Below are 28000 nucleotides of genomic sequence, written 5' to 3'. Positions count from 1 at the left end.
CCACATAGCTACAGCAAAGCCCTCAGCCTCGGGGGTGGATTACTCCCTCCTCATCATGGAGGCAGCGATGGCGGTGAAGATGGCGGTGAAGACGGCGGTGGAGACGGCTCCGGGGGCAATTCCCCGTCCCGGCAGGGTGCCGGAACGAGAGTTCTGTCCCCCGAAATTGACTTTCGCGATGGCGGCGGCTCTGGATGGGTTTTCGTCTCGTGGTTCTTTCTGTCGATGTTTTTAGGTCACGACGGCTTATATAGGCGAAGAATCGGAGTCGGAGGGGCCACGGGCTGCCCAGACCATAGGGGGGCGCGCCCCCCCCCCCTGGCCGCGCCGGGGTGTGGTCTGGTGGCCCTGTCCCCCTTCTCTGGCAGTTCTCGTGTGTTCTGGATGGTTCCGGGAAAAATAGGAATCTGGGTCTTGATTTCGTCCGATTCCGAAAATATTTCTTTACTAGGATTTCTGAAACCAAAAACAGCGAGAAAACAACAGACGGCCTTTCGGCATCTCGTCAATAGGTTAGTTCCGGAAAACGCATAAAAATGATATAAAGTGTGAACAAAACATGTTGGTATTGTCATAAAACAAGCATGGAACATCAGAAATTATAGATACGTTGGAGACGTATCAATGCCGTCTTCCATTCATCACCTATTGCCATGCGGATTTGGTGGTAGCCACTACGCAAATCAATCTTAGAGAAAATCGTGGCACCACACAATTCATCAAGCATGTCATCTAAACGCGGAATGGGATGGCGGTATCGAACGGTAATGGCATTGATGGGGCGACAATCCATACACATTCGTTGCGACTCATCCGGTTTAGGAACGAGAATCACGGGAACCGCACAAGGGCTTAAGCTTTCACGTACATACCCTTTTTCGAGGAGATCTTGAATTTGGCGTTGAATCTCTTTTGTGTCTTCGGGGTTGGTGCGGTAGACGGCGCGGTTTGGTAGAGGGGCGCCGGGTATGAGGTAGATGCGGTGCTCAATCCCTCTAAGCGGTGGGAGTCCATGAGGAAGCTCGTCGGGGAAGACATCTTGGAACTCCTTCAAAAGAGACAACAAAGACGAAGGAAGTGTTGTTAAGTTGTTAGTCTCCGAGGATGGCCCCTTGCAAATGAGCACATAGTGCAATTTGGTGGATGGGTTGTGGTGCACTTCTCTCATCTCACTCTTGGTAGCTATGAGGACACTCTTCATCTCACTCACATATGGCCTGTGGCGCTCACTTTCTTTTTGGTGGGTCACTCTCTCACCACTCATCTCACTAGTAATAGTAGCTTCCTTAGCCCTCGCTAAAGCCTTTGCATTGTCCGCAATTACTTGGCTAGGTGATGCGGGGTGGCCTTCGGTCACCTCCACACCAAGACCAACAAGTCCCCCAAGTGGACCAATGAAACGAGCCCGAGCCAAGGCTCTACATGATGAGGTGAACTCGCTCCTCACTACCCTTGATCTTGGTACCCCTTTGGATGGATTGCTACCTCATGCCGACGTGCTATGTGTCATTAGGTACATGGCGCATCAAGGCCTCCGAGAGGAGGAGGCGCCAAGATCAAGGGAGGGAGAGAAGCAGCTGGACAGGGAGATGATCATGGAGCCGAAGCCGACGTCGCTCGAAGCGCTCCAAGGAAGAGACGGACGCTGGCCGGTCCAGGACCCGGTCGGACCGGACCCACAACCGGGCTCCCCGGTCACAGGCCCGGTCGACCGGTCGGAAACCGGACCAGCTCCCTCGTACCGGACGACGACCGGAAACCTCGCAGGAATCCGGTTTCCGACCGGTCGACCGGACCCATGACCGGCCCGCCCGGTCACAGGCCCGGTCAAACCGGACCCATGACCGGACAGCCCGGTCACAGGCCCGGTCTGACCGGATCCCAAACCGGACCTGACGAGAGTGCCCCACCAAACTTCCTTAACTTATCCTTTTGCGTACCTGTTCGCCCTTGCTGGCCATGTGTGCCTATATAAGTAGCTGGAACTCCTCATTAGCTCTTTAGACTTGTTTTGAACTCAAACCCTAACTTTGAGCTTAGTCTCCCTTGGGTATCATCCCTCTGTAATCAAGGCACCTTGGTTGTTGACTTAGATCTTGTTGAAGGAGATTCTAGTACTTGTTACTCTCTCTCCTTCCCCAAGCTCTTCCTCTCCAATCCCAATCTCTCTCCGGGAATTCTACCGCGTGTCTCTTCCACGGAGATTCTATTGGCGTGGTCCATCGAGCCACGGAGGTAAGCATCGGGTGTATCGGGTTGGTGTGCGTGCGTGAGTCTCGGAGTTCCTCGTCCCGTCGTGTTCTTCGTGTTCCTCGCGTTTTCCCATCTCCCCCTTTGGTTTCGAGGTCAATCCGCAAGATCGGGCCACACACGGGGTCTTAGACCTCATCATATGGTATCAGAGCCTTTGGTTTCCGCGGATTTGACCCTCCACCCACCCGATTTCGTCCCTAGAAAATTTTCCAAAAAAATACCCAAAAATAGCCCCAAATTGCCTTTTGACCGATCTGTGATTTGGTTGCGTTTTGAGTGGTTTTGGTCCGTGGATTTGGTGTTGTTGTGCTTGATCTACTATTTCCCCAACTTTGAGCCTCCAATTCCATCGTTTCCCTTCGATTTGGTCGATTTGGTTTTGGTTTGGGGAAGAACAGGGGAGAGAAAGCTTCAAATCGTGAAACCCGGTTTCCAGCCCGGTCAACCGGACCACAGACCGGCCGACCCGGCGCAGAACCCGGTCCGACCGGCCGGCAAACCGGACACGCCGGTCCAGGCTCCGGTCCAACCGGGCCCCCGACCGGGCGCATCTTCGCGCCCCCTTCGACCTCGACATCCGGCGATCTTCACCACCACCACCACCACCACCACCATCGCAGGTATAACTTGCAGCTATCATCTTGTAACCCCTCTTCCTTTTGCGATCTATCCCATTGAGCATTGCTTGTCTAGTGTTGCGAGACATTGCACGTGGCCCCGCATTGTGAGGTGTGTGTGTCGTGTTGAGTAAGGCACCCAAGCAAACACTCGTGTGGCAAGATAGCAAAAGCGAGGCTAACGCTAACATAGTGCGTGAAAAAGCCCCAAAAACACAAAAAGAGTGCGAGTAGCACCATACATCCATACATCCATACATCCATACGCCCATACATACAAAGTGTCCAAGTGCCACCAAAGATACAAGCGAGTGCAAAGTGCCAACATATACAAAAGAGAAAAAGCTTTTAAGCAAAGAGAGATACGAGAAGAGAGGCCGCGTGTGAATCTAGTTGTCTCTTCCTTTGCAACCAAAGCTTTGCCTCTCCTTGTGTTAGTGTGACACCGAGCATCCGTACATACACTTTTCCGCTCACTTTTGGTTGCACTAACCCCGCTTATCTCGTGTGTGTGTTCCACAACCTTTTCCGTGTTTATAGTGATCTTCACATCGACATTTGGATTTTTGGACCTTACCCACTTTTAACAACATACTCGATCTTGGATTTGTCTTTTGGCTTTCCACAACACTCGCCTAACACCATATTTGCTAGCTTTTGCGTGTGGTTTTGCGTGTGTCCCCGATACACTTGATCTTGCTTTCGGCTTGGTGGATTGCCTCAATACTATCTTACCTTGGTAAGAGTGCGAGGTAGTCTCCTTCCACTAACATACACAACCTAGTGCTTGTCTTTGCATCATGGATAGGAGCGGAGATGATGCAAGGGAGGGAGAAGTCCTCCGCAACACCGAGAGGTTGGCTACTCAACACAACCTATGGACGCAACGCCAAGAGTTCAAGGAGCAACTCACCCTCTTCGAGACGCGCATCGATGAGCAATACGATGAAGTGGCACACAACTTCTCCGTTGTGAACCAAGACTTGGCTCTCCTTCGCGAAGCTACGGACAACTTGAATGGTCAAATGGCGGCCAATGATGCGAACATGGAGCGGCGCATGGATAGCCTCGAGCGCGCCATCACCAACTTGGGTCGTCATCGCCGACACCGCTCTACTTCATCATCCTCAAGCTCATCGCAAGACTACTACTCTCATGGTCACCGTTCGTCCTCAAGCTCCTCCTCAAGGCATGAAGACCATCATCGAACGCATCGCTCACATGCTCGTCATGAAGACTCTCGCTCCAACTCTAGGCGAGGAGAAATACATCGCCATGTTCGTCCACAAGAACGTCCTCCACAAGATCGTCCTCAACCGGATGGCCATGCCCACCATGGGCGTGACGGCCACCCACATGACAACGTCTCCCACAACATGGAGCCACATGGTGATGCTCAAGGCCATGGACATCAAGACCAACCGAGGCGTGATCTCCGCAATCATCCTCGCCATGACCAACGTGGAAGAGGAGACCCACCACATGAGCAAGATGAGAGGGCCATCTTTGGGCGTCGCCAACCACCTCGTCAAGATCTTCAACCACCTCGTCAAGATCTTCAACCACATCCTCACCGTGAACCAAGTGAAGCAAGTGTGCACCTCCAACACCAACCCAATGCTATGGTTGGTCGTCGAAGACCTCCTATTCCTCCTCAAGCCGCAAGAGATGAAGGTGCCCCTCCTCGTCGAAGAAACATGGAGGATGAAGAGAATATGTTTGGAAGACTCAAGTTCACCATGCCAAAGTTCAAGGGTGAAGAAGATGCCGAGGCCTACCTCTCATGGGCACTCAAGGTGGACAAAATATTCCGCATCCACAACTACTCCGGTGCCAAGAAGGTGGCTATGGCGTCTCTCGAGTTCGAGGACTACGCAAACACTTGGTGGGAGCAAGTCCTCACTCTTCGCGAAGAAAAGGGTGAACCTCCAATTGCCACTTGGGAAGAAATGAAGAAAGAGATGCATGCTCGCTTTGTCCCCACGCACTACATGACCGACCTCTTCAACAAGCTCCAAAAGTTGAAGCAAGGAACCAAGACCGTCGAGGAGTTCTACAAGGAAATGGAGCTCACTATGATGAGAGCAAACATCCAAGAGTCCGATGACCAAACCATTGCTCGCTTCTTCAATGGCCTCAACTATCCCATCAAGCGAATTGTGGAGTTCCAACCTTACTCCAACATGGTTGAATTGGTCCATCAAGCAACGAAGGCCGAGCGCCAAGTGATTGAGGACATCAAGTACTCCAAGGCCTAGACCTACTTCACCTCCAAGCTCGCTACATCGACTCCTTCTACTACATCAACTCCTCATGCTACAAGTGCCAAGGCCGACGTGTCCTCAACAACTTCCAAGAAGCCGACTATCCAAAGTCGCATGAAGCAAACGGTCTCCTCCACCGCCTCCTCTAAGGCATCCACGGGACCCTCTAGTGTCACTTGCTTCAAGTGTGGCACCCAAGGTCACAAGTCGTTTGAGTGCAAGAACACCAAGGTCATGATCACTATGGAGAATGGTGATATCGGGACGCTTGATGAGGATGAATATGAAGCCCTTGTGCAAGCCGCCGTGGAAAGTGAAGAAGCTTATGAGCAAGAATGTGGAGAAGATCCTCTCTTATGTGAACATGACCCAAGTCCCTCACTTGTGGTCACAAGGGTGCTAACTACGCAACCTCATGATGTGGAAGAACAACGGTGCAACATCTTCCAAACCCGTGCCGGAATTGGTGGCAAGTCGATCAAGGTCATCATAGACGGTGGAAGTTGCCATAACCTTGCAAGCACCGAGTTGTGTGAGAAGCTCCACCTCACTCTCCGCAAGCATCCTCACCCTTACCATATCCAATGGTTGAGTGACAAGGGCAACGTCAAGATACAACATACCGTCACCGTCAATTTCAAGATTGGACCTTATGAGGATACTATTGAGTGTGACGTGGTACCCATGACGGTGTGCCACATGTTGCTTGGCCGCCCTTGGCAATATGACAAGAAGGCGATACATGATGGACTCTCCAACACATACACCTTCAAGGTCAACGACAAGAAGTTTGAGTTGCGCCCCATGACTCCTAGCCAAATCATCGCCGACAATGCGAAGGCTCTAGCGAGGGCACAACACCACTCCCACCATAGTGAGTTGAGAGGTGAGGGAGCGACACACCAAATGGAGAGTGAGCGCCACAAGCCATACATGAGTGAGCGAAAGAGCGTCCTCCTAGCCACCAAAAGCGAGTGGAGAGAAGTACAAGCAAACCCATCCACCATATTGCACTACGTCCTCATTTGCAAGGGACCGTCATCGGAGACTAACGACTTAACCACAATTCCTTCGTCTTTGTTGTCTATTTTGAAGGAGTTCCAAGATGTCTTCCCCGACGAGCTTCCTCATGGACTTCCACCGCTTCGGGGCATCGAGCACCGCATCGACCTCATACCCGGCGCTCCGCTTCCAAACCGTGCCGCCTACCGCACCAACCCCGAAGAGACAAAGGAGATCCAACGCCAAATACAAGACCTCCTCGCTAAAGGGTACGTTCGAGAAAGCCTTTCCCCTTGTGCGGTTCCCGTGATTCTTGTGCCTAAACCGGATGAGACGCAACGGATGTGTATGGATTGTCGCCCCATCAATGCCATTACCGTCCGTTACCGCCATCCCATTCCACGTTTAGATGACATGCTTGATGAACTTAGTGGTGCCACCATTTTCTCGAAAATTGATTTGCGTAGTGGCTACCACCAAATCCGCATGGCTATTGGTGATGAATGGAAAACGGCATTCAAGACCAAACTTGGTCTATATGAGTGGCTTGTTATGCCATTTGGTCTATCCAATGCTCCATCAACTTTCATGCGCCTCATGAATCACATCTTGCGTCCTCTCATTGGCAAGAGTGTGGTTGTCTATTTCGATGATATTCTCATTTATAGCAAAAACCTCGAGGACCATGTGCAACATGTGAGAGAAGTCTTGTGCATCTTGCGTCATGAAAAGCTTTATGCTAACCTCCCCAAATGCACCTTTGCTCAAAACAAATTGGTTTTCCTTGGCTTTGTGGTTTCCGCTAATGGGATTGAAGTTGATTCTTCCAAGGTAGAGGCCATCCATAATTGGCCTACTCCTACAAATGTTGGACAAGTCCGAAGCTTCCATGGACTTGCCGGGTTTTACCGCCGCTTTGTGAAAGATTTTAGCACCATTGCTTGCCCTTTGAATGAGCTTACCAAGAAGAATGTTCCGTTTGTTTGGGGAAAATCCCAACAAAATGCTTTTGATGAGTTGAAGAAACGCCTTACCGAAGCCCCCCTTCTTGTTCTTCCAAATTTTGCCAAAACTTTTGAGATTGAGTGTGATGCAAGTGGGCTTGGTATTGGTGGTGTTCTTATGCAAGAGGGCAAACCCGTGGCATACTATAGTGCGAAGTTAGATGGCGCACGCCTCAACTATCCTATATATGACAAGGAGCTCTATGCTTTGGTTCGTGTTCTTGAAGTTTGGCAACACTATCTTTGGCCAAAAGAATTTATTATTCATTCCGACCACGAGTCTTTGAAGTACTTGAAAAGCCAACACAATTTAAACAAACGTCATGCAAAATGGGTTGAGTTCATTGAGTCCTTCCCGTATGTCATCAAATACAAGAAGGGCAAGGACAATGTAGTGGCGGATGCTCTTTCCCGCAAAAACACCCTTTTGTTGACTCGCTTGGATTTTCATGTCTTGGGACTCGAAGAGATCAAAGAACTCTATACTTCCGATTCTTTCTTTGCTCCAATTTTTGCGAAATGCTCCATTGAACGAGGAGTGGATGATTTCTATTTGCATGATGGCTACTTGTTTAAAGCTAACAAGATTTGCATTCCCGAGTCTTCGCTTCGAAAATTGATTTTGCAAGAGTCACATGGAGGTGGTCTCATGGGTCACTTCGGAAGAGAGAAGACATACGCCATGCTCTCGACCCACTACTATTGGCCAAGAATGTACCGCGACGTGGAACGCCTTTGCCGCCGGTGCACCACTTGCTTACAAGCTAAGTCTACCTCTAATCCCTATGGTCTTTATACGCCATTGCCTATACCTTATGCACCATGGACGGATATTAGCATGGATTTTGTACTAGGATTGCCTCGCACCAAACATGGACATGATTCAATCTTTGTGGTAGTGGATAGGTTCTCTAAGATGGCTCACTTCATACCTTGCCATAAGAGCGATGATGCTTCACACATTGCTTCGTTGTTTTTCAGGGAAATTGTTCGCCTACATGGAGTACCGCAAAGCATTGTGTCGGATCGAGACGTCAAGTTCATGAGTTATCTTTGGAAGTCGCTCATGGCCAAGTTTGGAGTGAAGCTCTTATTCTCATCATCCTCGCACCCGCAAACGGACGGCCAAACGGAAGTGGTCAATCGAAGCCTCTCCACCCTCCTACGCATCCTCGTGAAGAAAAACTTGAAGTCATGGGAGGAATGCATCCCACACGCGGAGTTCTCCTACAACCGCGCCAAGCACTCGACTACATCAAGGAGTCCCTTCATGGTCGTCTACGGGTTTGAGCCGCTCACGGCACTCGACATGCTCCCACTCCCCCTTCATGAGCGGATCAACATGGACTTCGACAAGCGCACCGCCGCCGTCAAGAAACTTCATGAAGAGACAAGAGCTACCATTCAAGACCATGTGCTTCGTCAAGCTACAAGACTCAACGCCAAGAAGAAGGAACGCATCTTTGAGGAAGGCGACCTCGTTTGGATCCACCTCCGGAAGGAAAGATTCCCTCATGACCGCAATTCGAAGCTCAAGCCAAGAGGAGACGGTCCCTTCAAGGTCCTCAAACGCATCAACAACAACGCTTACGTCATCGACATCCCCACCTCCAAGTACTTGGTGAGCAACACGTTCAACATGTCGGACTTATCGCCATATCATGAAGATGAAGAGGAGCAAGAGTCGAGGACGACTCTTTCCCAGGGGGAGATGATGCGGGGTGGCCTTCGGTCACCTCCACACCAAGACCAACAAGTCCCCCAAGTGGACCAATGACACGAGCCCGAGCCAAGGCTCTACATGATGAGGTGAACTCGCTCCTCACTACCCTTGATCTTGGTACCCCTTTGGATGGATTGCTACCTCATGCCGACGTGCTATGTGTCATTAGGTACAAGGCGCATCAAGGCCTCGGAGAGGAGGAGGCGCCAAGATCAAGGGAGGGAGAGAAGCAGCTGGACAGGGAGATGATCATGGAGCCGAAGCCGACGTCGCTCGAGGCGCTCCAAGGAAGAGACGGACGCTGGCCGGTCCAGGACCCGGTCGGACCGGACCCACAACCGGGCTCCCCGGTCACAAGCCCGGTCGACCGGTCGGAACCGGACCAGCTCCCTCGTACCGGACGACGACCGGAAACCTCGCGGGAATCCGGTTTCCGACCGGTCGACCGGACCCATGACCGGCCCGCCCGGTCACGAGCCCGGTCGGACCGGACCCATGACCAGGACAGCCCGGTCACGAGCCCGGTCTGACCGGATCCCAAACCGGACCTGACGAGAGTGCCCCACCAAACTGCCTTAACTTATCCTTTTGCGTACCTGTTCGCCCTTGCTAGCCATGTGTGCCTATATAAGTAGCTGGAACTCCTCATTAGCTCTTTAGACTTGTTTTGAACTCAAACCCTAACTTTGAGCTTAGTCTCCCTTGGGTATCATCCCTCTGTAATCAAGGCACCTTGGTTGTTGACTTAGATCTTGTTGAAGGAGATTCTAGTACTTGTTACTCTCTCTCCTTCCCCAAGCTCTTCCTCTCCAATCCCAATCTCTCTCCGGGGAATTCTACCGCGTGTCTCTTCCACGAAGATTCTATTGGCGTGGTCCATCGAGCCACGGAGGTAAGCATCGGGTGTATCGGGTTGATGTGCGTGCGTGAGTCTCGGAGTTCCTCGTCCCGTCGTGTTCTTCGTGTTCCTCGCGTTTTCCCATCTCCCCCTTTGGTTTCGAGGTCAATCCGCAAGATCGGGCCACACACGGGGTCTTAGACCTCATCACTAGGAGTCATTGGGCGTAGGATGAATGTCTTGTCGCCGACCTTGAAGCTATAGGCATTTGTGTAGCCATCATGGTTGGCTCTTTTGTCATATTGCCAAGGGCGACCAAGTAGCATGTGGCACACCGTCATAGGCACTACATCACAATCAACGGTGTCTTCATAGGCGCCAATCTTGAAGGATATGGTGACGGTGTGTTGTATCTTGACGTTTCCATTGTCACTTAGCCATTGCACATGGTAAGGGTGGGGGTGTTTCCGGAGTGTGAGGTTGAGCTTGGAGCATAGTTCGGTGCTTGCAAGATTGTGGCAACTCCCTCCATCGATGATAACCTTTATTGACTTGCCATTGATTCCGGCTCTTGTTTGGAAGATGTTGCACCTTTTGTCTTCATTGGGGAGGACATGGGTTGTCAACACTTTGGTCACCACAAGTGATGGGCTTGCATCATGCACACATAGGACTTGCTCTTGGTCTTCCAAGTCATCATCTTCATGAGTGGTTGCGGCTTGTACCAAGGCTTCATATTCACCTTCACTCAAGTATTCCACATCTCCATCATCCCGAGTTATCATAACTCTTGTGTTCTTGCATTCAAAGGATTTATGTCCTTGAGCACCACACTTGAAGCAAGTGATGTTACTAGATCCCGTGGAAGCTTTGGAGGACATAGTTGATTGCTCCGGCTTGAAGCTTGTTGTCTTGAAGGCACTTTTCGTTTGCTTGGGAGGATCCTTGGAGGCAATAGCACTTGTGTTTTTGATGCTTGAGGAGGTGTTTGTTACATTTCTTGCGGCGAAGAAGGACCTTGTCTTTGCACTTGCTAAGTCTTCTCGCACTTGGTGTTCGGCTCTTGTAGCTTGATGAAGCAACTCAACCATGTTGGTGTAAGGCAAGAACTCCACTATTCTCTTGACGGGAATGTTCAATCCATTCAAGAATCTTGCCATTGTTTGCTCTTCTCGCTCATCCACATTGGCACTCATCATGGTCATGTGCATCTCCTTGTAGTACTCCTCAACGGACTTGAAGCTTTGCTTGAGTTGAGTAAGCTTGTTGAAGAGGTCGCGTTTGTGGTGGTTGGGCACAAAGCGTTTGTGCATGACTTCTTGCATCTCTTCCCATGTGTCAATGGGCTCTAGATCTTCCTTGTCACGCTTCTTGTTCACTTCTTCCCACCAAACATTTGCATATCCTACAAACTCAAGTGATGCCATGGCCACTTTCTTTGCTTCGGAGAAGTTGTGTATGCGGAAGATTTTGTCAACCTTGAGTACCTAAGATAAGTATGCATCGGGGTCTTCCTCTCCTTGGAACTTGGGCATGGTGAATGATACGTCTCAAACGTATCTATAATTTCTTATGTTCCATGCTACTTTTATGATGATACTCACATGTTTTATACACATTATATGTCATTATTATGCGTTTTACGGAACTAACCTATTGACGAGATGCCGAAGGGCCAGTTGTTGTTTTCTGCTGTTTTTGGTTCCAGAAATCCTAGTAAGGAAATATTCTCGGAATCGGACGAAATCAACGCCCAGCATCCTATTTTTCCACGAAGCTTCCAGAACACCCGAGAGCCGCCAGAGGAGGGCCCTGTGGGCCCCAGATGACAGGCCGGCGCGGCCAGAGGGGGGGCCGCGCCCCCCTATTGTGTCGTCGCCTCGTCAGCCCTCCGACTCCGCCTCTTCGCCTATTTAAAGGTCCCTGACCTAAAACCTCGAGACGGAAAAGCCACGGTACGAGAAACCTTCCAGAGCCGCCGCCATCGCGAAGCCAAGATGCGGGGACGGGATTCTCCGTTCCGGCACGCCGCCGAGACGGGGAAGTGCCCCGGAAGGCTCCTCCATCGACACCACCGCCATCTTCATCAACGCTGCTGTCTCCCATGAGGAGGGAGTAGTTCTCCATCGAGGCTAAGCGCTGTACCGGTAGCTATGTGGTTAATATCTCTCCTATGTACTTCAATAAAATAATCTCATGAGCTGCCTTACATGATTGAGATTCATATGATGATGCTTGTAATCCAGATGTCATTATGCTAGTCAAGTGGATTTTACTTATGTGATCTCCGGAGACTCCTTGTCCCACGTGTGTAAAGGTGACGAGTGTGTGCACCGTGTGGGTCTCTTAGGCTATATTTCACAGAATACTTATTCACTGTTATGAATGGCATAGTGAAGTGCTTATTTATACCCCTTTATGATTGCAATGTGTTTTGTATCACAATTTATCGGTGTGCTACTCTAGTGATGTTATTAAAGTAGTTTATTCCTCCTGCACGGTGTAATGGTGACAGTGTGTGCATCGTGTAGTACTTGGCGTAGGCTATGATTGTGATCTCTTGTAGATTATGAAGTTAACTATTGCTATGATAGTATTGATGTGATCTATTCCTCCTTTCGTAGTGTGAAGGTGACGAGTGTGCATGCTATGTTAGTACTTGGTTTGGTTATGTTGATCTGTTATGCACTCTAAGGTTATTTAAATATGAACATTGAATATTGTGGAGCTTGTTAACTCCGGCATTGAGGGTTCGTGTAATCCTACACAGTTAGTGGTGTTCATCATCCAACAAGAGGGTGTAGAGTCTAGCATCTATCTATTTATTCTGTTATGTGATTAATGTTGAGAGTGTCCACTAGTGAAAGTATGATCCCTAGGCCTTGTTCCTAAATATCGCTATCGTCTGTTTGTTTACTTGTTTTACTGCATCTATACTTCCTGCAGTATTACCACCATCAACCACACACCAGTCCTGGACAACAAAGCACTTTTCTGGTGCCGTTGCTACTGCTCGCATTTATTCATACCACCTGTCTTTCACTATCTCTTCCCCGAACTAGTGCACCTATTAGGTGTGTTGGGGACACAAGAGACTTCTTGCTTTGTGGTTGCAGGGTTGCATGAGAGGGATATCTTTGACCTCTTCCTCCCTGAGTTCGATAAACCTTGGGTGATCCACTTAAGGGAAACTTGCTGCCGTTCTACAAACCTCTGCTCTTGGAGGCCCAACACTCGTCTACAAGAATAGAAGCACCCGTAGACATCAAGCACTTTTACGGCGCCGTTGTCGGGGAGGAAAGGTAAAAGGCACTCATACTCCGGTCCCGTGTAAAAGTACTTTTCCGGCGCCATTGTGTGAGTGTTCGAAGCTATTTCCTTTAGATCCTGCAATTGCATCTTTTTGTTTCTTGTTTACACTAGTTTGGCATAATGGACAACAATGAGCTTCTTATTCTATTTCCTGATTTAAGACATGGATGGTTTGATGCGAAAATTAAAAAACCCATGGAACATATTAGTATGAACACTTTGAATACCATTGTTGCTAATGATATAGAAAGTTCTAAGCTTGGGGAAGCTGGCTTTGATGAGCATGATCTTTTTAGTCCCCCAAGCATTGAGGAGAAAATTTACTTTGATGATACTTTGCCTCCTATTTATGATGATTATAATGATAGTAGTCTTTTAGTACCGCTCTGTTATGGAGGATAAATTTGATTATGATTACAATATGCCTCCTATATTTGATGATGAAAATAATAATAATAGCTACTTTGTTGAATTTGCTCCCACTATTACTAATAAAATTGATTATGCTTATGTTGGGAGTAGTAATAATTTTATGCATGAGACTCATGATAATAATACTTTATGTGATAGTTATATTGTTGAGTTTGTTCATGATACTACTAAAAGTTATTATGAGAGAGGAAAATATGGTTGTAGAAATTTTCATGTTATTAAAACACCTCTCTATGTGCTGAAATTTTTGAAGCTACACTTGTTCTATCTTCCTATGCTTGTTACTTTGCTCTTCATGAACTTGTTTATTTACAAGATTCCTATGCATAGGAAGCATGTTAGACTTAAATGTGTTTTGAATTTGCTTCTTGATGCTCTCTTTTGCTTCAACTACTATTTCTTGCGAGTGCATCATTAAAACTGCTGAGCCCATCTTAATGGCTATAAAGAAAGAACTTCTTGGGAGATAACCCATGTGTTTATTTTGCTACAGTACTTTTATTTTGTATTTGAGTCTTTGAAGTTGTTACTACTGTAGCAACCTCTCCTCATCTTATTTTTATCGCATTGTTGTGCCAAGTAAAGTCTTTGATAGTAAGGTTCATACTAGATTTGGATTACTGCGCAGAAACAGATTTTTTGCTGTCACGAATCTGGGCCTAATTCTCTGTAGGTAACTCAGAAAATTATGCCAATTTACGTGAGTGATCCTCAGATATGTACGCAACTTTCATTTAATTTGAGCATTTTCATTTGAGCAAGTCTGGTGCCTCTTTAAAATTCGTCTTTACAGACTGTTCTGTTTTGACAGATTCTGCGTTTTATTTCGCATTGCTTCTTTTGCTATGTTGGATGGATTTCTTTGTTCCATTACCGTGCAGTAGCTTTGAGCAATGTCCAGAAGTGTTAAGAATGATTTTGTCACCTCTTAACATGTGAATTTTTGATTATGCACTAACCCTCTAATGAGTTTGTTTCGAGTTTGGTGTGGAGGAAGTTTTCAAGGGTCAAGAGAGGAGGATGATATACTATGATCAAGAAGAATGAAAAGTCTAAGTTTGGGGATGCCCCCGTGGTTCATCCCTGCATATTTCAAGAAGACTCAAGCATCAAAGCTTGGGGATGCCCAATGCATCCCCTTCTTCATCGACAAATTATCAGGTTTCTTCTCTTGAAACTCTATTTTTATTCGGTCACATCTTATGTACTTTACTTGGAGCGTCTGTGATGCGGGGTGGCCTTCGGTCACCTCCACACCAAGACCAACAAGTCCCCCAAGTGGACCGATGACTCGAGCCCGAGCCAAGGCTCTACATGATGAGGTGAACTCGCTCCTCACTACCCTTGATCTTGGTACCCCTTTGGATGGATTGCTACCTCATGCCGACGTGCTATGTGTCATTAGGTACAAGGCGCATCAAGACCTCGGAGAGGAGGAGGCGCCAAGATCAAGGGAGGGAGAGAAGCGGCTGGACATGGAGATGATCATGGAGCCGAAGCCGACGTCGCTCGAGGCGCTCCAAGGAAGAGATGGACGCCGGCCGGTCCGGGACCCGGTCGGACCGGACCCACAACCGGGCGCCCGGTCACAGGCCCGGTCGACCGGTCGGACACCGGACCAGCTCCCTCGTACCGGACGACGACCGGACCCAGGACCGGAAACCTCGCAGGAATCCGGTTTCCGACCGGTCGACCGGACGGCCCGGTCACAGGCCCGGTCAGACCGGACCCATGACCGGACAGCCCGGTCACAGGCCCGGTCAGACCGGATCCCAAACCGGACCTGACGAGAGTGCCCCACCAAACTGCCTTAACTTATCCTTTTGCGTACCGTTCGCCCTTGCTGGCCATGTGTGCCTATATAAGTAGCTGGAACCCCTCATTAGCTCTTTGGACTTGTTTTGAACTCAAACCCTAACTTTGAGCTTAGTCTCCCTTGGGTATCATCCCTCTGTAATCAAGGCACCTTGGTTGTAGACTTAGATCTTGTTGAAGGAGATTCTAGTACTTGTTACTCTCTCTCCTTCCCCAAGCTCTTCCTCTCCAATCCCAATCTCTCTCCGGGTAATTCTACCGCGTGTCTCTTCCACGGAGATTCTATTGGCGTGGTCCATCGAGCCACGGAGGTAAGCATCGGGTGTATCGGGTTGGTGTGCGTGTGTGAGTCTCGGAGTTCCTCGTGCCCGTCGTGTTCTTCGTGTTCCTCGCGTTTTCCCATCTCCCCTTTGGTTTCGACGTCAATCCGCAAGATCGGGCCACACACGGGGTCTTAGACCTCATCATATGGTATCAGCAGCCTTTGGTTTCCGCGGATTTGAACCTCCACCCACCCGATTTCGTCCCTAGAAAATTTTCCAAAAATCCCCAAAAATAGCCCCAAATTGCCTCTTGACCGATCTGTGATTTGGTTGCGTTTTGAGTGGTTTTGGTCCGTGGATTTGGTGTTGTTGTGCTTGATCTACTATTTCCCCAACTTTGAGCCTCCAATTCCATCGTTTCCCTTCGATTTGGTCGATTTGGTTTCGGTTTGGGGAAGAACAGGAGAGAGAAAGCTTCAAATCGTGAAACCCGGTTTCCAGCCCGGTCAACCGGACCACAGACCGGACGACCCGGCGCAGACCCCGGTCCGACCGGCCGGCCAACCGGACACGCCGGTCCAGGGCTCCGGTCCAACCGGGCCCCAGACCGGGCGCATCTTCGCGCCCCCTTCGACCTCGACATCCGGCGATCTCCACCACCACCACCACCACCACCACCATCGCAGGTATAACTTGCAGCTTTCACCTTGTAACCCCTCTTCCTTTTGGTTACTCAACACGACACACACACCTCACAATGCGGGGCGCAAAGGCACAAAGTATCTGCTCACGTCTGGATGTTTCGTCGAGCCCATCTGCCAGTGACCCATGCTCGATGCGTCTGCTCAGCATCGCCGGTGCTAACGCAGAGGCCTCGCTTTGGCAATCTACGGCGACATAGTGGTGATGCCTTGCGTGGCACGCGGCTATCGCCTACCTCTGCGCACGATATAACGGCGATGCCACACATGATGTAGTCGTCGCCTACCTTCGGCCTATATAAACAAGAGCGTCCACATCTGATCTTCTCCCACACTAAGCTCTAGCCGCCACACAACCTCCGCCGTAGCGCCGCTGCTCAACCTCCACCTTTGCCACCATGAACAGCGCCAGCTGCGACCAGTCTACCGTGCCTCCACCTCCACCTCCGACCCCACCTCCCCCAACCCCGAGCTCCAACGAGGAGTTCGACGACGACAGCACCGACGACCTCCTCGACCCGATCATCGAAGCTAAGTTCCTAGCTAACGCGGAAAAAGAAGCAAAGGAGGAACGAGCGCCCCACGTGGCGTTCGATGCCAAGATAAAACGCTGCAAGGTGGTAGCCGCCGAAGACAACGACTCCGACACCTCACGTTCTTCTGATAACCCTAATGCGCCTACCCCAGAAGAGAAAACGTCAAAACAGAGGGCGTTAGTCGACTCCTTCCAGACACTCAACAAGGCTGAGGACATCGCGAACGAGAAGCTGCGGCTGTGCCTACTAAAGGATATGGCGGCACACCAAACCCCAACGGCCACACGACACACGAAGGAGGGATGCAACGACAGGACCGAGCCGTCAGCCAGCACATAGTCTAGGTTTCTACAAATACTTTGTATAGTTTCTACGTAGTACATTATGCTTTTCTATGTTGAAAAACAAAAAATGTTTCGCCCCGCAAAAAGCACGCCCAAACGAAAACGGACACACGTTCAAACTATATCCGCGTGGCGACACAAACGGACGCTCGCGATCATTTTTTGCCTTCCGATATACGCCGCCCCGTTGGAGATATCCTCACACACAAACGCACAAACAAAACTGTGAACACACATATGCAAAACGCAAAGACGAGGCACGGAAGCACGCTTGGCAGCCGGCGCAGCGAAGCGCGCTGCCCATCTAGTGCGTTCTATCCCTGATAGCTTTCCTAGTTCAGTACTGCTACCATGATTCTAGTACTGCTGCCACGATTCTTGCTGAGTTATATACATTGTTTTACCTCCTGATTCATACACATGCATGAATACTACGATAGTACATGCATGACCCTACTGCCATGCAATGATTCTTACTCTTGGCTTCCATAGATAGCACCTTATTAATTAAGTTGTACTCTACCCTTTGACTTCTGGTGATATGACTTCTGCCTACTATTACTTGTTGCTACTTGAACATCTACTGTTATTTTGGTTCTATTCACTGCGTGAGGAACCAGTGTACTTGTTGCTACTTGAACATCTACTGTTATTTTGGTTCTATTCACTGCGTGAGGAACCAGTGTACTTGTTGCTACTTGAACATCTACTGTTATTTTGGTTCTATTCACTGCGTGAGGAACCAGTGGTGCTGCTCATGTCGATGGTGGCATGTACATGCGACTAAGCTTATTTTGTGGAGAAGCTAGTCATACTTCTTTGATGTATTCATCAGTTAATTATCTATGTAAATCTTTGTTTGACAGTACTCTGGTATCACGACGGCAAACATATTGTACCGGTCACAGTATAGGTATGGGACTATCTGTGTTCTACGCTGGGAACGGCCTCTGTTCGAGAACGTGTCGGTGATGGATCCGTAGGAGCGACCGACATCAGTAGGTCAGAGTGTTCGGGTTCTAGCGGGTCAAAGAGCACTGCTTGACTAGCGCAACCTAGTCAAGACTGTTGATGTCAGAGTACCCCTCTACAGAGTGTAAAAGCGTTAATATTAACCCATGTGACTCCCGGGTTGGGAAGCTTGCTGTGATGTGTGATGCCAGATATTCTTTCTTCATTTTCGAACTCGTTTTATTCTGCAGCTATATTATCTTTGACTTTGCTAATTCTTGTACTTTGATCCGGTGCTATCTACCTTTTCTTTTGTATGTATGCTTGCTGAGTATGTCTCATACTCACCTTTCTATTTCCATTCTTTTTGCAGAAATAGGCGTTGTTGATCTTGATGGCAACGAGTAGGACTAGTGCTACGGGAAGGGTTATGAATGAATAAAGATGCTTGTTTTGTAGTACGACTTGTAATACAAAAGATAATGAATAAGTGTTGTTTAGCTTTGTAAATATGTGTTTAATTTGAGCCTTACATGTTTATAATCGGAAGGTTATAAATATGTGGCGTTGTCACGACTAGGCCCGGTTTCGGGGCGTGACAGACGAACTAGTGCATGGATGTAGCGAAGCGAATATCAAGGGTATAAGAACAATCACACGACAAAGCAGGAAATATGTGGGGCAGTAGGTAGGCTACCTATATGCACCAAAATCAAGCCCTAGCGCTGACCGTATAAAACACCCAAAGAAACTCACACAAGGCGATAAATGTGGCAATACAACTATATGGATGAATAATGTTGCAATGCACTCGAGAGACACTAGCAAAGTTCAACGAAATAGGCACAAGATTGCTCAACTACGGGTGTAGAAAAGTAAACTAGGCCATCACTTGATATTACTAGCAATCTCTTGTTTTTTTATTCTATTTTCTTTTTGCTCTCTTTTTTTAATATATTTTTCACGGTTACTGTAGCTACAGTATGCAAAGCACCAAAAACCTAATGAGCCGCCTATCGAGCAGTAAAACTAGTCTCTTTTGGGAAAGTTCCTAGTCACGTATATCGAAAAGGTTGTGTCTACGGTTCAGAGATAAAGCAAAATGTACGCTATGTGGACTCGGAGCAACAAAAAGTATGAAAAACAACCTACGACAGAAAACTGTATCGCGGCAGAGAAACTGGCAAAAATCGTGCCACGGCAGAACCACGGCAGGACTCACGGCACGATTTCCTATCACGGCAGAAAAACTACCAAAAATTGTGCCACGGCTGAAACCATGGTAGACTCTAGATTGGACCAAAACTAAACGCGAACAACAACTAAAACTTGAAATCGATGCAATAAGCCTATGGAAAACTCTAACACTAATATTTTTGGCTTTTTCAGTATAGGAAACAACTCACAACTCAACTATGGGGTGGATTGTGGATGGCTTGCCAAGGAAACGTTGAAATCAGATACCAAGATGATAAGGGGTTGCCCGATCTTCTCATTAACCGAGGTGGATGGTGATGAACACAACATATGAATACGATGATAAGAGGATGATAACTTGTATGACGCTGACGAGTCTCTCAATTGATTCATGTCGCCAATGCAACAGCTCTCAACCCTGCAAGATATTCGCAACTCCACACACTTGCGCACGTAGCCGCCAACCACGAAGCGGTTAATTTGCAATCTCCCAATTACCGGTGGAACGATAGATCACACAAACTTTTATTAGCAGAACACCAGATCGATGTGAATTGGTGTGTAGGATTCAATAGTATTACGTAGCAATCAACTATGAACTAGGGTTTATCTTAAACGTGGTCTAAACCAAATTTGGGGGCGTCCCTAGGGCTTATATAGGCGTCCAGGACCACCAGGGGTCGAAATAGTTCGCTACAAACCGACCTGGGATAGGTTCGGCCAAAACTGGGTAGGAATCGGGCAACACCGACAGTGTCGGGGTGCGCAGGCCGGCAGTGCCGGGTTGTCACGGCTGGGAGTGCCGTGGTTGCTCGGCCGGCAGTGCCGGGTCAGGCCGGCTATGCCGGGGTGCTCTGGCCGGCAGTGCCGGTGTCGACGTCTCCTCCTTCGCGCATGCCTCCCTCTCCTCCCTCGTGCGTCCGTGGATTGTCTTCACATCCAGCACCATATCCACCTGCTTCTCTTCTCTTCCTGCGATGCTTACTCCATCTTCGTACCTGATCATATATTATAAGTAAATGGATTTAGTTAGTATAAATTTCTCATCGATCAAAGTATCACTCAAGAGCGAATTCACCTGTTGTTTAAGTAGCTTCACACGAGTTTTTGTAATGGGTCCAATCCTAACTTTATTCGACTTGAGCTTCACAGCAACATCTTGTTCATCTTACAATGACGGAGGTATTAGTTCGGTAGGGATGCCTCATCACTCGGACTAGAGGTGGACGTACCCCTGTGGCGTTTCTAGCCATTGGAACTAGGACTAGTGCTAACATTAGTCCTGGTTCCAAATACCCGTCCCATGAGGTTGGCTATAGCTTAGCAGAATTGGTTGAGAGGCAGAGTTGAAACGAGAACAGAGGTCCAACACTTGTCACACGAGGCGTGTTCCTCTCTCCGAAAGCTATGCCAAACCATGCGTTAGGGAGACGAGTCCTGGACCATCCACCCACTTTGTCCGCCAAAACATACAGCGATCAACTTGAGTAGTATTTAACCCCATGCAAGTCTCACCATTCGTCTCCACTCACCACACGAAGAAAGGCAGACACACCAAGAAACAATTGTTGCTCTCTAAATGCAGCTAGCGACCATGGACCGCATGCCTCGCTCCCTAGTCGTCGTGCTCATCCTCCTCGTCTCCACCGCCCCCATCGTCCGGCCAACCCCCCACAGCGACAACCTCCAGGACGCGTGCAACAAGACTCTGTTCCCCAAGGTATGCATCCAGTCACTGACGACTAACCCGGAGACCCGGACGGCAGACGCGCGCCGGCTGGCGGAGCTGTCCGTGTACGTGGCCAAGGAGGTGGGCACCACGGTGGCCGCGTTCGCCCACCACGAGCTCAGCGGCGTGAAGGAGGACATCTTGTTCAAGTGCCTGGACAGCTGCTCCGACGACATCGAAGAGACGGTAGCGCACCTGAGCGCGCTCACCCGGGAGCTCACCGACGCCAAGTTCCTCGAGGTCAAGTCGTGGCTTTCGGCCACGCTGGGAGGAACGTCCACATGCGAGGAGAGTTGCAAGGACGCGCCCATCAGCGACATCAAGAACGCCGTCGTCACCAAGAGCCTCGAGTTCGAGAAGCTTCTCCGCGTAACGCTCGACCTCATCACCGAGGCCTCTGGGTCCATGTCCGCCGACGTCGCTGTGCCACCTACGGCCTGGGACGCCAGCGCTCCCGGAGGATCCTACGGCGCCACCGCACCAGAGTCTTCCTTCGGCGCCACTGCACCAGAGTCGTCCGAGGGCGCCAGCGCTCCAGGCGCCGAAGAACCATCCACTGACAGTGCGCCTGCGCCATCGACGGAGGCACCGTCCGCCGACGTACCATCATCATCCGCACCTAGCGCTGAGGCGCCAGAATCCGGGGAAGCTGGCGCACCGTCCCCGTCCCCGTCCACGGCTGCCGGTGCTCCTGAGGCCGACTCAACGGCATGAGAAACGCGCGCCCTGATGTTCCTTAGTTGGTGGTGCGTCCGTAACTCCCGTATGTCGAGTTCGAGAGCCTAACGATTTTGGTATTGGAATTTTGTTCTACCTATCGCAAACCCTTGCTTCCTTGAATATTCAACTGAATAATGGGCCATGGTGCTAAGCCCGTATAGAAAGTACCTTTCCGTCCTACTAAGCTGGAGGCGAAAGCGATGCTAATGCAAGAGGGCACCGTTGGGTGACATTAGACTCAGTTGGATTATCTATTGAAATACTAGTTCATTTTGAAAGAAAATAGTGTAAAAGTTAATTTAGATTTCCTACCAATTCAACGTATTAGAACATGAGTATGTGTGGAAACTACAATGATACGTGCACTCTATGGGAAACTATGCAAATATTTCATAGTATGTCTAATTTATGGTTTTGTATGGTGGGAATTACCATATTTCGGTACAATTGCTATCATGCTCACATAAAGATGTGTCATTATTTTTCAGATAATGCCTCTTAACTTAGGACCGTGCCAATGGCACATGCTACACAATTAAGTTTTTATGAGCACAACCAGAATATGGTAACCGAGGCATGCATGAAGCAGCCATGTGGGATTATTTTTAACTCTCAAATTTTAATACTCCCTCCATCTATATCTATACTAAATGATAAAGAAAATAAGGCTTCTAGTTCGTCCATTTTTTTTGTTAGCCCTGATTTTCAATTCAATTTACAGCATTCCCACTCGCAAGTTAAAAAAATGATTCGTCAAAACGTCTCTGGTTCCGGTCGCTCATCATGGGCCTAGCCCAATCGTTGCTTCCTTTGTTTTCCTCTGTCTCCAGTCCTCGCAGCACACGTTATGCTTCTTCCTCCATCGAGCAGAGTAGGAACCGAACAAGAGTATCCAAGCTAGTGCATCAGGTTCCTCCTATATATGTGCTCTGTCGTCCCTGGCTAGCTTGTTCCATCGAGAGATGATCGATTTCGTACTCCCTCCTCAATAAAAATGGTCTCATATGTAGCCCCTCTCCTTTGCGATACGCACAACAACCCTAGAAAATCCCACCAAATCGATTGAATTCGTCAGAGCTTCTAGCCAACGAAGCTTGAAATCGTGCTTTCCTACCTCCGGCCACGATCCCCATCCTATGGCGCTAACCCCAGCCTCCGATCAAATCCGTTCTTTGCTGCACATCTTTGATATGCCGAGAGTGGAAAAGAGGTGCAAAGATTAGCCACAAAACAAATATACTCTGATGCAGCCCGACCTACGGTCTTCGCTTTATCATGTGCATCAACGACAAGAACCACACTCAAGGCCGAGGTCGCCACGGAGGAAGAAAGAGATGCACGAGGAAGGCCGACACTGCTGCTCAGGATGACCGGCACCGCCGCCCAGGTGCCGGCACTGCCGCCCATCTCCATCGGCACTGCCGCCCTGCCACTACGCCTGAGGACGACGATACTTATGCCCCATAGGCGCCGGCACAGCTGCTCCACTACAAAGCATCAAATCTGAACCCTTTATCCCTTTGTATGCCTAAACTGCCCCTCCTTTAGTGGCTCCCTATATATAGGCTTCCCCCTCCCCCCTTCATGAAACTAGGAATGAACTAGAATTTGGCTCATGCCTCCACCATCCCATTTGGGATTAGGGAAACCCCCTCCTTAGATTACCAAATCTATTGTACAAGGCACTCCTTATATGATTTGTCTCTCACACTTGTGATTCTACCACCGGTCTCTCACTCGTGTGATTCTACCGATCGTATACCGATATTTCTCTCGGGGATTCTACCTCGTGTCTTTCTCTTGAGAGTTTCTATCGGGATAGTGGTTTGGGCTAACGGGAGTAAACCGGAATTGTATCGGGTTGGTGTGTGTTTGTTCATCGTGTTCATCGCCGTGTTCTTTGTGTTCTTCCTCTCCCCTGTCTTTCCATTGGTCAATTCATGAGATCGGGCAACTCACGTGGCCTTATGCCCCATTATATGGTATCAGAGCAAAGGTTGCCACGAATTTGACCCCAAATCTCTCCAATTTTCGCCCAATTTTTTTTCCAAAAATTGCCCCAAAAGTTAGCTCGAAATTCGATCTCCGAATTTGTTGCGTTTTTGTGATTTTGATTCACAGACTTGTTGTTATTGGTGCTGATCTACATTTCCCCAACTTTTTCCCCTTCGAATTCGTCCAATTTCGTGCAAATCTGACGAGTTTTAGTCTGCCCCGTGTTCATTCGCGAAGAACAGCTCGAGCAGATTTGTCATGTGCGGTACTACCGGCTTGTTCGAGGTGGCACTACCGCCGGCCTCCACCTCGCCCTCGCGCCACCACCTACACCTGTCCGCCGGCCGCCCTGCTACGGTCTCTCTTTTGTACAAATGCAACAAGACTATATGCTCGGTGTCACGCCAACAACAAGATTTTTACAAGGAAGTGAGATAAGATTCTCAGTCCAGATTTTCACACAGTTTCGGTCCAATTTTGACTTCACTTTTTTCTCCATATCTTGACAACTTTTTGGAGCCCGTTTGACTCCAAATTTTAATAAGAATTTTCAAATACTCCACATAGTTCACCTCCAATATTTGACCATTTTTGGAACCCAACTTTTCACCGCTCGTTTTGACCCAACTTTTCGGGCATTGACTTAATTTGCCCGGTTTCCGTTTTGGAGTGCCATTGGTCCGTGACAACTGCTTCCGCGCCTACATCAACGTCGCGACGACGACATCGACATCCCGGATTCTAGCGCCTAACATCAACAGGTATAACTTGCCCTCTCTACACCTTGTAGGCCCATTTATTCCTTTGTGTACCTAACCCATTGAGAGTGACTTTTCGAGTGTTGCGAAGCATTGCACAAGTGTCACGACCGTGAGAGGGTTTGTGTGAGTGTGTTGTGTTGAGCAAAGCTCCGAAGCAAGCTCGGTGAGAAAGATACACAAAATAAGAAAAAGTGTTATACATACATAGAGAAAAAATAAAGCTTCTAAGCATAGAAAAAAGTGAAAAAAAACAAATAGAAAGACTGTGTGTGCCACCGACACCGAGAAGTGCAAAGCTTGTAAGCACTCAGAGAGATAAGAGAAGAGTGGCATTTGTACAAATCTTGTTGCTTCTTTCTTTGTCAACCAAGCTACGGTCTCTCTTGTGTTGGCGTGACACCGAGCATATAGTCTTCGTTAGGACCATATTTGTCACTTGCTCACTTCCTTGGTCGCGCTAACCCCATTGTTCTCCGTTGTGTGTGTTTCCGTGTTTCCTTGACATGGATCACTACTCTTGACATTTGACTTTGGATCTTACCCACATTTACAATAGACTTTTTCGTTGATCTTATTCGTTTGCTATCCACCCCTTACCCACCACATATAGTGTTTCTTAGCCTTTTGCGTGTGCTTTGAGTGTGTGTGTGAGTAACCCCGGTACAATTTTTACTTTGCTCTTGACTTGAACCATTTTTTCGATACTTTCTTGAAAGGTGGGATACTTGTGTAGATTTCCTTCCACCACATACATATACACCTTCCCTAGTGAGAGCTATACATGATGACCCCACAAGAACAAGCCGAGATGAGAGCATACTTCGCCGAGCTAGATGCTCGAGAAGCCAAAATGACACCCAAAGATAAAGCCGATTGCAATGCATACTTCAAAAACCTTGAGAGCAAGAGTAACACACCCCATGAGTTGAGTGAGGACACTTTGATTTCTAACAACTTAACCTCTACTCCTCTTGTGTTGTCTTCCTCTTTGCTAGGTTGCTCGGACATCGATGACACCATTGCCATGGAGATGAGGGACTCCACTATATGTGAGATGAGTGACTCCACTATATGTGAGATGAGCGATTCAACTATATGTAAGCTTGAGTGCCTCCACTTCGAGAGCATGAGCGATACACCAAGTGAGATGAGAGTGGTAGTTGATAGGTCATGTGAGGCCATTTCAAATTCTAACAACTTACCATCTACCTCTAGTGTGTTCTCTTATATTTGCTTAGGTTCCATGGATGACGAGACGCTGATCATGGAGAAGATGTACATGGTGCAGGAAGATGATGATATCACACCATGCTTGATTGAAGATGAACATGGAGGCCACATCGAGCCTACTCTTCCACAACATCTACCTCATATGAGTGGGACTACAAAGGTACCTATACGAGTGTTGATGATTGCATGATCCCACTAGTGGACATGATGATTTGTGAGTGCTTGCATGAGTTGGATGATCCTATTGCTATGTCATATGCTTCTTTCACTTTCCCTTGTGATACTTGTGATACTACCATTGTTGATCATGTGGAAATAGTTGCTTGTGACAATTTTACCATGCCATGCTATGATACAAACTTGAACATGTTTTTCTCTAGATGCTTGCAATACTCTCCCATTAGTACAACCAAAATGTTGAATACTTTCTCTTTCCAATGCTTGGTTTGCCATAATGTTAATATGCTTGTAAATGAGATTGCCCCCATAGCTCTCTCACATTTTGGAGACTTTGCATATATCCATATTGAGCATGTTCCCATGTTTACTCCGCATATTCACCACATCTACTATGATAAATTGCTTAATGCTAATGGTGATGTGCAAAAGAAATGGAACATCATGATGGATGATGTGTTCATATACCATGCACACACATTGTTCTTGTTGTCTAACATGTGTGTAGGTACCCAAACTCCAATGTCAACCTCGATTGAGCACGAGTTGACAAAAAGAGCTTTTGAGAGCATAATACAAGTAAGTACAAGATCGAACCCGGCTCTAATACCTTTCCCATGCTTTGCATCGAACGTGCCGAACAATTTCTCTTTCTTATGGTTCTTTTGCAAGCATGATGATGTGATTCTTACCGTTGGTGTTGCCACAAATATGAGGACCAATTTCTCTTTCCGATGGTTTGTGTGCACACATGTTGATTATATTTTGGACACTCTCCCTTATGTGTTTTTGCCAAATTCTCCTCTTATTGCTTCAAGGATGTTGAACAATCTTTCCGATGCCTTGAGTGCAATAATGCACATGAGTTTCTACCTGACATGATCATCATAATCGTCTCACAATTTGGAGATTTTGTGTTCCCGCATTTGGAAGATGTTCATACGGAGTTCTTACACATTGACCTTGCACATGCATTATTATTGATATATTTGTCTTGTGCTAACTGTGTTGTGAACAAGAATGGACATGTCATTGATGATATGCTCCTCTATCACGCACACACATACTTTGCTTGGTCTTTGTTGTGTGAAGGTACAAGCTACTTGTGGATGAGCGTCAATGAATGGGTTCAACCCCACACATCTACTACACAAGATCTCTCGATGATAGCACACCGGTATCTTGCTAAGGTGACCTCCTTCTACTTGCGCTCTCTTGCTAAACCCGTTGAACTTTGGCTACGCTTTGAGTGCTCCTTTGCTTTTCTTGTGCTATTGATAGGCCTCTTGACAAGTGAAGGGACATTCAAGCGTTGGTGTCATCTACCTCCTCTACACGTTCACGAAGACTCATCGTCGAGGACAACTCTTTTTCAAGTGGGGGAGATGATGCAGCTTGACCTACGGTCTTCGCTTTATCATGTGCATCAACGACAAGAACCACACTCAAAGCCGAGGTCGCCACGGAGGAAGAAAGAGATGCGCGAGGAAGGTCGGCACTGCTACTCAGGATGACCGGCACCGCCGCCCAGGTGCCAGCACTGCCGCCCATCTCCACCGGCACTGCGGCCCTGCCACTACGCCTGAGGACGACGATACTTATGCCCCACAGGCGCCGGTACAGCCGCCCCACTACAAAGCATCAAATCTGAACCCTTTATCCCTTTGTATGCCTAAACTGCCCCTCCTTTAGTGTATGCCTAAACTGCCCCTCCTTTAGTGGATCCCTATATATAGGCTTCCCCCTTCCCCCTTCATGAAACTAGGAACGAACTAGAATTTGGCTCATGCCTCCACCATCCCTTTGGGATTAGATAAACTCCCTCCTTAGATTACCAAATCTATTGTACAAGGCACTCCTTATATGATTAGTCTCTCACACTTGTGATTCTACCATCAGCGAGAACCTGGGGTAGAGATTCCTCCCAACAACGCGATGAACGCAGCCTGGAGAAGAGGGAACGAATCCAGCAAGCAACGGATCGATGAATCGATACGCCTCAAACCTGAGCTAGACAATCCTTGATGAACACAAGAACCTTCGCAGCGGATAATATAGATAAACGGTAGCGCCGTACCCCCGGAGGGATGATACACGTGAACACACGCAATGGGAAAAACCCTAATCTTGAGACTA

At 48.3% G+C, this 28000-nt stretch overlaps 1 protein-coding gene across 1 annotated transcript; it reads left to right on the top strand.

Moving 5' to 3' along the window:
* Positions 1-20846: 20846 nt before the first annotated feature.
* Positions 20847-21695, top strand: LOC124672482 (flocculation protein FLO11-like). Its single transcript, XM_047208702.1, has one exon. It carries the CDS (start codon positions 20847-20849, stop codon positions 21693-21695), a length of 849 nt encoding a protein of 282 aa, XP_047064658.1.
* Positions 21696-28000: the final 6305 nt, after the last annotated feature.

Source organism: Lolium rigidum, chromosome 7 (genome assembly GCF_022539505.1).
Source record: "Lolium rigidum isolate FL_2022 chromosome 7, APGP_CSIRO_Lrig_0.1, whole genome shotgun sequence".
Classification (NCBI taxonomy): Eukaryota; Viridiplantae; Streptophyta; class Magnoliopsida; order Poales; family Poaceae; genus Lolium; species Lolium rigidum.
The sequence above is the reverse complement of the archived record's forward strand: the minus strand, read 5'-3'. Positions and strand labels throughout refer to the sequence as shown.